Below are 14,817 nucleotides of genomic sequence, written 5' to 3' on the forward strand. Positions count from 1 at the left end.
CAACTTGTACAAATATGTTTTATATGTTCCAGGAAGTTTAATTTTTTATCAAATATTAAACCAAGAAATCTAATAGTAGGCTGGAAAGTAATACGATGAGAATCTAATTAAAGGTCTGGATCAGGATGTAAAGAACGTTTGCAACAGAAGTGCACAGCAGTTGTTTTTGGTTTAGAAAGTTGATATTCGTTCTTTATTGCCCAAGAAACTATTTGGTTAATGGTGCCTTGTAGTTGTCTTTCAATTAGTCGCATATTTTGAGAATAACATGAGATGGTAAGATCGTCAGCATCAAGTATGCATCAAATATGTCAGTATACACTTTTTTTGTTTGTTTGTTTGTTTGTTTGTTTGCTATTTGGTTTTTAGGAGCATTAGCAACTAAGGCCATATTGCTCTGGGATACACGGTGGTCATTCCCTGACCTTTCCGCATCCTCCGTATTTGGTGGTGACGGGCTCGAACCCCGGTCTACACTTTGTTATAGAATCAATCCTAATACTAAAGAATGTGGCACTCAACACTAAGCCTTAGGGCACTCCCTCTTCTTGTACCTACGCTTGAGAAAATGAAGAATGGAATCGGACCAGAAGCCAACTATTGCCTCGAAAGTTCTCAATAAATTTTGGGAGATGACCCTCGAAGTCCAGATTTATGCAGTTCCTGAAGACTCCCATATTGCCAAGTTATATCAAAGGATTTTTCATTATCAACACATATCATGACTAGGTGCTAATTTCTGAGGAAAGCGTTCCAGGTATTTGCTTCAGCTTTGATAATGAGATCAAGCATAGATCTAATTAGTAGATCTATGCTTGATCTAATAGATCTATTTAGCCATGTCAAAAACCATACTGACTTGGACTTAAAATGGTTTGAGTCTCTAGAAACCATGTCAGTCTAGCATTAACTATTTTTTCCAATGTTTTTCTGAGACAACTGATTACAGAAATAGGACAGTAATCTGTCAGATCTGTGTGGTCTTTTCCTGGTTTCGGGAAGGCTTGCACACGAGAATGGCCTCAGCTAGCAGGGTAATATTCCTCTAAGAAAATTCTTTTATACAGTTGTAAGAGAGCAGTTAAGGATTCCTCACTTAAATGATAGATCATAGTGTAATAAATTCCATCAGGGATTGGAGCACTATTCTTCACTCGTGTAAGCACATTGCACAATTCAATCATGGTCAGCAGTAAATTGTATGAATGTACGATGGCAGGATTAAAATTTAGTTTGTATTTTTCTGTCCAGGACTTTAAAAATTGAAATGCTGGATCATATGTGGCAACAGCTGAAAGTGTTTCAAGGAGGTGCCTAAGGCATTGGCAATTTTTACAAGTTCAGAAATTTCCTTCTCTTCCACAAGTAGATTTGGAGAAGTTGTCTGTGAGTATTCACCATTAATTCATTTGATTTTTTTCCAGATTGTAGCAGTATCTGTGGATCTGTTCATGGTGGAAACACAATGTGCCTGTGCTTCTTTTTTACTCACTTGTCTTATATGATAAGCTTTAGCTCTGGCTCTCTTAAACTTTAGGCGGTTGGTTGTGGTTGGATGTTTTTGAAACATATTCCAGTATTTATTCATTTCTTTTTTAGCACTGTTGCATGCTTCATTCCACCACATTTTTGGATAAAGCAGGATCTTGGATAATGATTTCAGGATAGCAGACTCAGGTGCTCTCATTATTTTTTGTGTAATGTAGCTGACAGCAGAATAAACTGTAGGTTGCAATGACAGAGGTATCTAATTGAGCGATTTTTTGGTATTTAGTTCAGTTAGCCATGTCAAATTTCTAGGTTGTCCTAATGTTACTCTGGGGAGGAGAATTTATACAGAAAGTACAGGTGATAGGAAAGTGATCGGAACGGTCCAGTCTATGAGAGGAAATATCGTTGATGAACATACTGAAAGATGAATAGCAGAGCTTGAACTAGATGATAAATGCACACATGTGTGATCGCAGTGTTTAAAATAGTTAGGTTATGTTTGTCTAAAAACTTTTCAATTATCTGTTCTCTGCAGTCAAGATATTGAGAATCCTATAAGGGGTTATGGCCATTCCAGTCTCCCATAACACAAAAGGGAGCAGGTATTTGCCTTACTATATCATCTAAATTAGGAAGGGTGTATGTAAGATTTGGTGATAGATACAATGAAACTAATGTTATTGTTATACCAATGGTGACACGGACTGCAACTTTCTCTAAATATGTTTGCAGGGGGGAACTACAGAGTTCACTATGAGTGCTACTCCTCCATGAGCTAAATTAGAGGAGTTACTATCTTTTCTATACATAGTGTAAATTTTAATTTTCATAGATATTGTATTTGTCAGAATTGTTTTTTGAATTCATACTGCAACAGGCTTATATTCAGTTAGGAGATCGTATAAGTCATCTAAGTTAGCTCAGAGCCCACAACAATTCAACTGAATAAATGTATTCATTGTTTGATTTTAACTAGTGTCTGCTAACTTCCTTGAGATAGTTTGCTTATGCCTGTCTATTTTCACTTTTTTCTCCTTCGAAAAAACTGGTCTGCCTGTGTCAATGTCATCTTCTGGATACATTTCAAGAACAGTATCATTTTTATTGCTTTTTCATCGATGTCTGTGGTATTAAAACTAAATTTGTATCAGTTCTTTCAGAGCTCTTGGTTTATTCTTTCGGTTGCTGATTAGGATTTTTATCTGGAGGTATTGTTACCAATGTATTTACTTCTTCAGTTGCATATTTGGAGGAAGATTTCTCTTGATGAAGAAAGCACTGATTTCGCCTAACCAGATATCGAGATATTTGGAGAGACAGAGCAGTTGGTCTGAGTTGTTGTTGAGTCTTACTCAAAGGCTACTGTGTGCAGCTGTTGAGTAACTGACACATATGTAGATGATTTAGAAGAAATTATAAAGTGTTTCTTGCCTCTTGATATGATACTTTATTCTCCATCTTATATTTCTGAATGTTCTTCTCGTTTCCATTGAAAGCAGTCCTTAGAGAAGGCAGAATGATTACCATGGCAGTCGGGAAAATAGTAGTAGTAGTAGTAGTAGCAGTAGTAGTAGTGGCATGTGATGCAAGAAAGCATATGTATGAGCTTATGCAGAATGAATCAACAAAAAAAAAAAAAAAAAAAAATCACACCACCATTCCCTCCAAATGCCTGTCCAGTTCCTCCTTAAATTTATTCAACCTATCAACTTCCACAACGACAGATGGAAGTTTGTTCCAGCAATTAATCACCCGCTGGCTAAAGGCAAATTTCCACACATCTGTCTTTTCTTAATTTGAAGTTATGTCCCCTTAGGTTCGTAATCTGAACAAGTGGAAGGATCCCATCAGAATTCAGCGTGGTCAACCCATTCAAGGCCTTATACACGTCAATCAGATCACCGCGCAGGTGCCTACTCTCCAGCCACTGCAATTTGCTGAACTTAAGCCTCTCTTGGTAAGAGGATCCCTTCATTTCCCTCACCAATCTTGTTGCCCTTCTCTGTACACACTCGAGTAAATCTACATCCTTCCTAAAATGAGGCCTCCAGACCTGTACGCAGTACTCAAAGCGTGGCCTGACCATTGCCTCATACAGAGGGATAATCACCTCCTTTTCCCTGCTAGCAAAATTCCTATATATCATTGAAAAACCCCATGACCTGCCCTGGCAGCCTGTAACAATGAAAGTTTTGACTTTCATTGTTACAGTTCGTATGTGTGTGTTCTTTCGAACGACAAGAAGCACAAGTGATTATGCCTCTGCACACAGTTTGCAAATGACCAAATTTTTGGCACTTAAAGCACTGGACTGGATTAGGAATGTATGGTCAAACATGGCATCTAAGGTTTCCAGCTTTTATAGTTGTGGGGATATTTGGTGTTTTAAATGTCTGTATGACTGTCCAGAGTAGAGAGGCTCTCCATCTTTTTTTGATAACAATTCTTTTCTCATGGACTACATTTTGGTCATCCAATAAATCCACAGAAGTCTTGCTAATGTGTGAGTAAGTTCCAACCAATTCTATTTCTTTGTATAGCTGTTTGTTATACTCATCACTGTAATTAGACTTATAAAGCACTCCTATTCTCATTTTCATTTTCCCAGTGCTTAGTCACTGGGAAAATGAAACTGAGAAACCAAACTGACTCAACATTGCATGGGCTATCTGTCAACTTAGGCAGTTGCATCCAGTCGACAGGTGACCACTGCACTCTCCACCTGTCGACTAGATGCGCTGCCTAAGATATTACCCCTTTAGAGGGGTAATATCAGAATGGGATGTGGGAATTCCAAAGGTAGATATTTTCAAAAGTCTTTCAAAATGACAGACAGAATGACTTTCAGAAAGTCACTAGAGCTGCGAAGTAAAGATCACAGACTAGCAAGAGTGCTGTGGCTTGGGGGAGGAATGAAGGGGGTGATTCTCCAATGCATCACAGTCTCAAAAAATGTGCAAAATGTGAAATGCTTGCCGACCTTTCTAAAACAAGACATGATCTAGCCAAGGAGGATGCCTTTGTGTGTGCTAGTTGTCTGGAATATCAAGAAATTAGGCCCCAACCCAACATTCTATTGGGCGTCTATGACAGCTTGAGGTGTAGGATAAATGCCCTCAAAGAAATTAATATGAGTGGCCCATCAGGCTTTCAGTTGTCCAGCTCAATGACAGAGCTCACTCCTATGCATCAGGCAACACAGAGGCAATCTCCAAGACAGAATGCGCTGGTCCCAAAGGAACTAGTTATTGTTGGTGACTAATTGTTGTTGTTGTTGGTCACTAAATCCTAAAAGGAGATGTTAATGGTCATTAAATACAAGACTTTATAACCAACATAGAAAGCTTAATGAATGCTGAAATAGGAATAACAAACAATATCACATTATTTTCACAAAGGTTTATAATTAAGTTGTCTACTATGTAAAAAAAAAGCCCTTCAAAAATCCTAAAACAACCTCAGACCACTGTTCAAACAGCGATTAAATTCTTTTGTCACACATAACTGATGATACTACCAACAGAAAATTCTAAGTGGGTAGCATTCAAGGAACTAGGAGGATCAAAGGGAAATGCAGGTAATTACAGACCTGTTAGTTTAACTTCTGTTCCAGGGAAATTAATGGAGGCACTGGTTAAAGAAGCAGGATCATCTAGACAAGACTTCAGTTATAGATCGGACCCAGCATGGGTTTGTTAAGGGGAAGTCTTGTCTGACCAATTTGACTGGATACTATGATGTAGTCACAAAGGAACTGGATGCAAAGAATAATTTTGATATCATATATTTGGACCTTAGAAAGGCTTTTGATACTGTTGCATAGGGAAGACTGCTGGCTACACAAACTGGAGCAGTGTGGCATTGGAAGCAAATTGCTGCTAATGGATAAAGGGATGGTTGAGTGGGAGAAGACGGAAAGCGATAATCAATGGACACTGCTCTTCGTGGACTAATGTTATTAGTGGAGTCCCCCAGAATTCAGTGTTGGGTCCATTGTTGTATTCATTAATGATATTGATGATGATATATCAGGCTAAATGTCTAAGTTTGCAGACGATACGAAGGTTGGCAGGGTTGTTAATGACACTAATGACAGTACGCTGCTGCAACGGGATGTAGAAAAGTTGAGTAGATGAACTGAGAGGTGGCAACAGAAGTTTAACACTGACAAATGTAAAGTACTGCATATGGGAAGCAGTAACCCCAGAGTAACGTATCAACTGTGTGGTATACACTGACAGAGGTAGAGAGTGAAAAAGACTTGGGGGTTATTGTGCAGGCAGATATGAAGTTTTCTGAGCAGTGCAGATGGTCTGCAAGAGTAGGCACGGTGTCTTGTCAATGATATACAGGAATTTTTCTAGCAGGGATAAGGAGGTGATTATCCCTTGTATAAGGCAATGGTCAGGCCATACCTTGAGTACTGTATACAGGTCTGGAGGCCTCATTTTAAGAAGGATGTAGAGCTGTTGGAAAGAGTACAGAGAAGAGCAACAAGATTAGTGAATAGAACCAAGGGTTACTCTTACGAAGAAGAGCTTAAGTTTTGCAAATTACAGTGTCTGGAAACTAAGCACCTGCGAGGTCATCTGATTGAGGTCTATAAAGCCTTGAATGGTTTGAGCATGCTCAATGTTGATGGGATTCTTTCTTTTGCTCAGAATAATCACCTGAGAGGGCATAAATTCAAATTGAGGAAAGACAGTTGTAGGATAGATGTGCAGAAGTTTGCCTTTTAGACAGCGGGTGGTTGATTGCTGGAACAAACTTCCATCTATCGTTATAGAAGTTGATAGCTTAAACAGATTCAAGGCAGAATTAGAGAAACATTTGGAGCGAGTGGATGAGTGAAATGAGAAGGATGGGTGTGTGTGTTTTTTTTTTTTTTTTTTTTGGCTGATGCTATATAAGCTTAGTTTCTTGCATCATGTACCTTTGCTAATGCTAACTAATAGTGGAAGCTACTAGGCTTTTCATACCTATTAAGAAATATTGTTCAAGGTTTAGGCCTAAACGGATGTTAGATGAAATAAAGAGACTCATGGCCAGGCATGAATCTCATTAATTATGGCAGAGATAAAAAATGCATGGGAGATGCATATAAATTATCAGGCGACAAAGAAGCCAATCGCAGATATAAGCTAGCCTGTAATCAAATCACAGAGGAGAATAGGCAAACGACGGCAGATTACGAGAAATCTTTGGCAAAGGGTGCTAAGAAAAACAGCAAGGACTTCTTTACTTATATAAACTCTAGAAGGAAGGGAATGAATCAGATTGGTCCACTTGATATCGATGGTTCGACTGTTGATGATCCTGCTCAGATAGCTGATAATCTGAATTTGATTCTTGGAAATGAGTATTCTGCATCTACATTCACACGTGAGGAATTATTAAGGGAGCAAAAGGCCAGAAGTTCATCAAACTGTAACAGAGTGCTTAATGATTTTGTAATAGCTGAGAGCAAAGGGGAGGATAAATTGTTGAAATTAAACATAAGAAAGGCACCTATCCAGTCATATTTAAGGAGGCAGCAAAGGAAGTAAGCAAACCCTTAGCCATAATTATAAGAGCATCCTTGGAAGTCCCCACAGACTGGAGATGTACAAATGTATCCCCAATTCACAAAGGGAGTTATATAAGAGTGATACAAGTAATTACAGACCAGTTAGTTTAATTCTGTTCTGGGAAAACTAATGGAGTCACTGGTTATAGTTCTTGTTGTTATTTGGTTTTTTTGGAGCATTAGCAACTAAGGCCATATTGCTCCAGGGATTTGCGGTGGTCATTCCCTAACCTTTCCGCATCCTCTGTATTTGGTGGTCACGGGCTCGAACCATAGTCTAATCAAGAAGCATGTGCTACGCACTGCCGCTCCTGCCCACCTGGCTATGGAGTCACTGAAAATCTACAAAGTCAAAATGGAGCACCACCATTAAGGTCAAGAACATCACAACCGGACCAAACCCCATCAGGAGGGGAATCTTTCAAGGAGATGCCCTGAGCCCATTGTGGTTCTGTCTAGCATCAACCTGCTATCCATCATGCTCAACAGCATCAAGTATGGATATAACCTCAAAGAAGGAAGGAAAAACCTGTACACCCTCACCCACATGATGTACAGGGATGACATCAAGCTCTACACAGCAACCGAGAAGCAACTACTCCGGATCACCGAAGAATTCAGCAATGATATTAGAGTACTGTATACAGGTCTGGAGGCCTTATTTCAAGAAGGATGTAGAGCTGCTGGAACGAGTACAGAGAAGGGCAACAAGATTAGTGAATGGAACAAAGGGGTGCTCTTACGAAGAAAGGCTTAAGTTTTGCAAATTACAGTGTCTGGAGACTAGGCACCAGCGAGGTGATCTGATAGAGGTGTATAAAGCCTTGAATGGTTTGAGCATGCTCAATGCTGATGGGATTCTTCCTCTCGCTCAGAATAATCACCTGAGAGGGCATAAATTCAAATTGAGGAAAGACAGATGTAGGATAGACGTGCGGAAATTTGCCTTTAGCCAGCGGGTGGTTGGTTGCTGGAATAGACTTCCATCCCTTGTCGTGGAAGTTGATAGCCTAAATAAGTTTAAGGCTCAGCTGGAAAGGTATTTTGAACGAACAGAGGGGTGAAGTGGAAGTGGTTTCTTTTTTTTTTTTTTTTTTTTTGGCTGATGCTGCATAAGCTTGCTTTCTTGCATCATATGCCTCTACTAATGCTAATGATATCAGGATGGAATTTGGTCTAGACAAATGCAAGATCCATGGATTGAATTATTTTTCCTGCAAAAGAAGTTAAGCATACAAGTCTAATTACCCATGTCACCTTTTTATCCCCCACTGTGAAGTGGGAATATATTTGCACATCTCCAGTCCATACGGACCTCTCCTGAATCCAAAGATGCTCTCATAATTATGGCTAAGGGTTTGCTTACCTACTTTGTTGCCTCCCTTAATGTAAAGGGATAGATTTTATCTGGCCCAGGCATCTTTTTTATGTTAAGCTCCAACAACACCTTGTCCTCTTTACTCTCAGTTATCACAAAATCATTTTGTTTCCTGTTAGGTTCTGGAAAACTACTGCAAATCCTCTGAATAAAGAATTCCTCAAATGTGAATACAGATGCAAAATACCTATTCTGTTTGTCAGCAACCTGAGCAGGATCATTAACAGTTAAAGCATTATTGTCAAGTGGGTCAATGTGATTCAATCTCTTCCTTCTACTTGTAATATAAGTAAAGAAGTCTTTGCTACATTTCTTGTCATTCATTACAAGAGACTTCTCATAATCTGTCTCAGCTTGCCTGACCTTCTTTGTGACTTGATTACAAACTAGTTTATACCTACCATAGGCTTCTATTCCACTTGATGATTTATATGCATTCCATGTATTTTTCTTCTTAGTCACAAGTCTCATCAGTTCATCTGACATCTGATTAGGTCTACGCCTGGAATGGTATTTCTTAGTTGAAAAGCCTAGTAGCTTCTATGATTACTTCTCTGAATGCTGCTCATTTAGAATTTGCTGCTGGCAATGTCATCAGATGGTCATCAACATCATCAGCGTCATCATCTAATGAACAGAATTTAAAAACTATCGGAGACTTCTTTAGTTACCCTTATGGAAGCAAAAGCCCTTCTCTTTACCTGTGACAGTAATCATGTCTTTAATTAAGTCTCACATCAGCATACTGTGATCACTGCAACTCAGAGGGTGTTTTACCTGTAGGTTCTTAATGCACGAAGAGTCTCTGCTGACAATCAGATCAAAAGTATTCCTTCCCTAACATGCTGCTGTAGAAAACAGTCATCCAATAAATCCACAGAAGTCTTGCTAATGTGTGAGTAAGTTCCAACCAATTCTATTTCTTTGTATAGCTGTTTGTTATACTCATCACTGTAATTAGACTTATAAAGCACTCCTATTCTCATTTTCATTTTCCCAGTGCTTAGTCACTGGGAAAATGAAACTGAGAAACCAAACTGACTCAACATTGCATGGGCTATCTGTCAACTTAGGCAGTTGCATCCAGTCGACAGGTGACCACTGCACTCTCCACCTGTCGACTAGATGCGCTGCCTAAGACTTAACATGCTTCTTAATTATATGATAATTCCTATAATTACTACAATACAAAAAGGTATTATTTGATAAAAAATTATATCTGTTCTGCTGTTATATTTTATCATAGTTATGCTATTAGTTTTGTTATATTTTACTCATTAGTAAAATATAACAGTAAAAGTTTTAAATTTGGTTCTTGTTAGAGCCTTAGTTTTAAGAAAAAGGACTTAAATATTCAATTTTAAAATAAGAACAAAAAAAAAAGGACCAAGCCAAAAAATGATTAATAGGAAAAATAAGTACCATCTGGCAGGTCCTGTATATATCACATGGAACAGAAGTGATACTGTGCATGCACAAATTGCTTTATTGGAAATTTCTGGTGGTATTCCTACATTGACTCATTCATGTCTAAAATCTCATAATTTAGTATTTAATCTGTTGCTCTCTTTATAATTTTAATTAACAGGTGTCATATTGCATGTCATATTGCATGCATATTTACAGGCTTGTCAATTGGTTTCAGTCAACACTGAGATTACATTTCATCTTTTCGGTTTGATTCAGATGCTTCCTGGTAAACAGGTAAGAATAGGTGAGACTTACTTTTCATCTTATATCATCTCCTATAGGGGCACCCATGGTTCATTTGTTATTAGCAGTCCCACAATTGAACATGTTTTGAATTTTCCACAGGACTGATGCCTCCTTGATCACTGTGGTTCCCCTAAACTTTCCCATGTTTTTCTTCTTAGGTGGGTGTCTGTATATATTTACTTTTATGGTATATATATTTCATCATTTTATTTATTTATTATTGATTTTCATTTTACTTTACTTGATTCTGCTTTACTTTATTTATATATAAGGAAAATAAAACAGAAATTACTACTTATATAGTATATATGAGAAAAATTAGCTAATTTTTTTGTACAAAGAATAATTCTTTTAAAATGATTTTTGGCAATATTCATTAGAATGAAATTTCAGTACAACAAAATGATCTGTGCACCCACCCCAAGTAGTTTACTGTAATGGAACTTTAGTAATCATAGTACATAAATTCTCAATGTAATAATTCAGCCACTAGCATTACTCAACTAGATTTCAATTCATTGTTTACTTAATGGAAAACAAGGGATCTTAGGCTAGTAACAACTGACTGACAATCTCTCAGGTATCTCATAAAATACAACAAATGACAGATAAAGGCAACTATCATACAAATGAAACGGCAATGTTATAATTTTGGGCATATTAATGAAATTTGAAATGAAGTGTCACAAAATGTTAATACAGTAGAACAAAGACCATACTCAACTATAAGATGATTTTACCTGTGAGATAAGTGTTATGAGAAGAGTTGATGAAATAATGGCTGAGTGGTTGATCCATATCCAAATTTAGATCAAATTTATCTGGTGAAACAATGGCATTATCTTCACTCATAAGATACATGAGAAATCCTTCACTTGATAATATTCCTAAAACAAATCAAAGATGCCATTACAACAAACTTAAGCAGCAATATTAATCATAATAAAAATTTCAAACTTTTCAAGTTACTAGCAAAAGTTGGAAATATGAGTTGAAGTATAATTCATGGACTTTATTTTTTATATATCTTGTGATATTTTGTATACCTCTACATATAAGATACAATATCTTGTAAAATGCTGTGTCGTATATGGCATACTTATATAATAGAATTGTTCAGTTTTCTTATAGACAATAAATTGCCTTAGGCTTAACTAAGCAGTGGGTGCTCTCTCTATTTTGTAATGCAAGTGGCTATTATGGGTGGTTGTGCAAAGACATTTCAGTTAAGACACCATAAGGTGAGAAAGCACTATAGGTTAAATGCCATCTCTCTCTCTCTCACACACACACACGCACACACGCACACACACACACACACACAATGTATACCTTTCATCCACAAATTGCATTTCCTAGGACACCAGTCTGTTGATGAAAAGAGGTAGAATTATAGTGTAAATATGTCATTAGTTACTCTGATTATCAGACTAGTGATTACCAAAAAGTAATAAATTTTTCACAGAAAACATGATTCTAAACACGAGTGCTTGCACATTTAGAAATTTTTGAAATGTGAAACTTTTCCATTGAATTTGTTCATAGATGGGTAACATAAGCCAATATATCACCAGTGGATCGTTACCGAAGGAATCCATATTGGTGACCATTAATCAGCTGAAAGTTTCAAGATAGTTTAAGAGTTGGTGATTAATGGATTTTTCCATTACTTTGGAAAGAGGTAAAGGCAAGTGCAATGAGACAACAGCTGGATGGGAGGGATTACGGAGGAGTTTGGAATAAACAATTTCATTCCTCAGTGACATCATCTGAGCAAGCATTAAAATCAGAAGATTTAAAAACAGTAATCCAACCAAGTAAAAGAACAGAAATCTATCTTTCTTTTTAAGAATTCTTGTTTTTGGCATTACAAAAAATGCCAGGCCAAAAATATCATGAGAAAAAGACTCCATTAGAGAAGGGACATTCACTAACTTGTGATCTGAGATGGCCAGTAGACCACTTACCTCAACCACATACTTTAAAGGGTTGTTTATAGAAAAATACCAAGAGTGTAGGGTGTGTAATTAGGATTTTTTGGAAGGTACAATCTCTGAGGTCATTAGTAATTGCAAAAGGCTCAGCATCTTAACCAGCAGGGTGTGACTAGAAAACTGAAGCCAGCTGGAATTGTGAACATTAAAATCACCAAGGGAAATTACCTCACTTTTAGCAAAGTTGAACCAGAGAAAGTAGAGTTTCAAAGAAAGAAAGTCAGAGACCCAAGTCATTAATGGAGTTGGGAGAAAGATATAGGCAACAGAAGACTTTGATAGAATGGGGATAGAGAGATTTTAAGCCACAGAGGATTGAAAAGAAGGGATTCGAAATGAGCAAGTCATTGAGAGGGCCTATTACAGGAGATATGCACAAGTACCACTTTTGCAAAAAAAAAAAAAAAAAAAAAGGAATCATTGAGCAAATAACTGAGACCATATGTATTTGTGAATTTTCTGTGTATTTAATGTAGACCACACATACATACAAATCTGCCTAATTCACTGGATTTGGTTCTGTGTGTGTATTCCCCCAAACTTAAAACCTCCCTTAAAAGGTCAAAGATGTGCAACAACTGAGAAAATAATAAAATTGAAAAAGGTATTAGCAACTCCAAAAGAAATGCTACCAGAAGTTGCCGAACCATTTGAATCTTCCCATACAGTGTCAAGGAGACTACTTCAATGGGATTCCATCCACATAACTGGTAAGAGTCATCATTTCCCAAATATTAGTTCTGTCTCTGAACTTTTTTAATACCTTGTCTGAGTAGGTCACATTTTAATCCGCAGGTCTGTTTATTTATTTATAATCTAGGCTTTATGGCACAATGGCAACAAGGTCATAATGCACCAAGTCCACAGGTCATTACATATCATAATCAGTAATCAGTGTGAGAATCAGGGATGGAATCAAAGTCAAATGCAATGTCTTCCTGCTTGAGCTGTATGTGTGTTTCCAGGAATCCAGCAAAAATTGACAGTCACTTTATTTTAATTGAGATAAAGTAATGGGGATCTGATTTGTGTTAGAAGTGGATAGAAAGTCTCAGATTTATTTTGTAGGGCCATCACTGTATTTAAAAAGTTTGTATATACAACAGTTATCCCAAAAGTAATGCACCAAAGTGGTTTATTTAAAATTTATTTTATAACATAATTTACATTAAAAAACCTTCAATGTCTTCTTCATGCCTTACAACATTCAGTTGCAAGTGCTTCACAATGTTCAGGTAATTTCTGAATGCCATTTAACTGTCTGTTGAAGCTAAGATCAGGCCATGGCTGCACTCAATGCTTCTGAAGACAGAAATTTTTGTCCACAAAACAGTTCCTTAAGCTTGGAGAAGAGATCATAATTACAAAGATAAATGCTGAAAAGTAGTCTCTAGTTACTGACCTTCCAAGCGACATGGTAAGTAGCAATAATGCCTTCATAATCTTAGATGGTGATGATCTGTTACATCTTTGATTGTTGCCAGTGACATTTAGAGGGAGTGTGGATGCTTCCACTGAGCTCATTGTGACTTCAGTTCAAGTTCAAAGTTGTGTGTCAGTGTCTCATCAATGGCAACAATGCATTTGAAAAAATCTTCACCTTATTGATAACCATGTTGCATTTTCTTTAACTTTGTTTGTCATTCATCTGATAGCAACTACAGGTCTCATCAGGAGGCAATCTTTCATTTGTGTAACACCTCAGTTAAAATTTAGTGACCAGATGATTTTTGTGTTCCAGATTCATTGGCTTTTTCTTCATGTTATACATTTGTCTTCTTCCAAAATGGTAATAATAATGACTGTTAATGTGTTGTCCGTAGATGTTCTCAGTCTACCTGAGCATTGCTTGTCTTTAACGCTTTAATGATCTTGATTTGAGACCCTTTGAGACCAACATGAAATCACACTACAGTCTTGAATCACCACACACTTCTCACAACAATTCATAATTTTGTTTCATCATCTGACCATGCAAAATTGTGTCATCATTCAACCAAGTAAGGTTAAAATTTTTATAAAAGATCTTTGATCCGAAACTGTTATCTAAACTGAAGCAAAATCACCATCCATTTCTAAAAGCTTCTACACAAACATTCAATACAGGAACTCTGTTTCATTAAGGTTAAACTTCAAAATATTATCCTGATAAATATCAGTTGCACAGGCATATGGAATGAACAGCATGTGCGCAATGTGCATTACTTTTGGGACAACTCTCGTATTATGGTCTGAACTTAAAATATTATTAAGAAGGGTTAAAGCGATCTTGACTACACGGAGTTCAGCTGTAAACACACTCCATTCAAATCATAACAAGATAGACACAGCGAATGCAGGAAAGATTACTGCTGCTCACATGTTTGTTGTTTTCTTATGCACTGGCCAAGAGGTGAGCTGCACATAACTCTGCATATAAAACTTTGGTTTGTCAGGGAGTGTTTTTTCCTCACTTACAAAAGTAGTTATCACAAGGAGGTGTGTACATTGTCCACAATGATTGTACTGTGTCTGATGCTTGGGAAATATTTGCAAAATCTACATTCCATTTTTTGTGTTGGTTCTTGTAACTGGATTCCTGTGAGTTTATTTTCAATGGGTTTGTTTCTATATACGTTTACACTGAGAATAAAAACGACATGTCTAGATGGGATGAAAAGGAAGACCACATA

At 37.1% G+C, this 14,817-nt stretch overlaps 1 protein-coding gene across 3 annotated transcripts in view; it reads right to left on the bottom strand.

The window, feature by feature from the left end:
• LOC150088410 (1-phosphatidylinositol 4,5-bisphosphate phosphodiesterase classes I and II-like) overlaps nucleotides 1–14,817 on the bottom strand; it is a 1,046,313-nt gene that overhangs the window by 617,976 nt on the left and 413,520 nt on the right. For all 3 annotated transcript variants that reach the window (XM_090369498.1, XM_090369497.1, XM_090369499.1), the window contains exon 9: nucleotides 10,892–11,038. In XM_090369498.1, the coding sequence (XP_090225624.1) occupies nucleotides 10,892–11,038 (147 nt within the window). The remainder of the gene's footprint in view (nucleotides 1–10,891; nucleotides 11,039–14,817) is intronic.

The sequence above is a fragment of the Mastigoproctus giganteus genome, chromosome 3 (genome assembly GCF_048544385.1).
Source record: "Mastigoproctus giganteus isolate SK-2022 chromosome 3, ASM4854438v1, whole genome shotgun sequence".
Taxonomy (NCBI): domain Eukaryota; kingdom Metazoa; phylum Arthropoda; class Arachnida; order Uropygi; family Thelyphonidae; genus Mastigoproctus; species Mastigoproctus giganteus.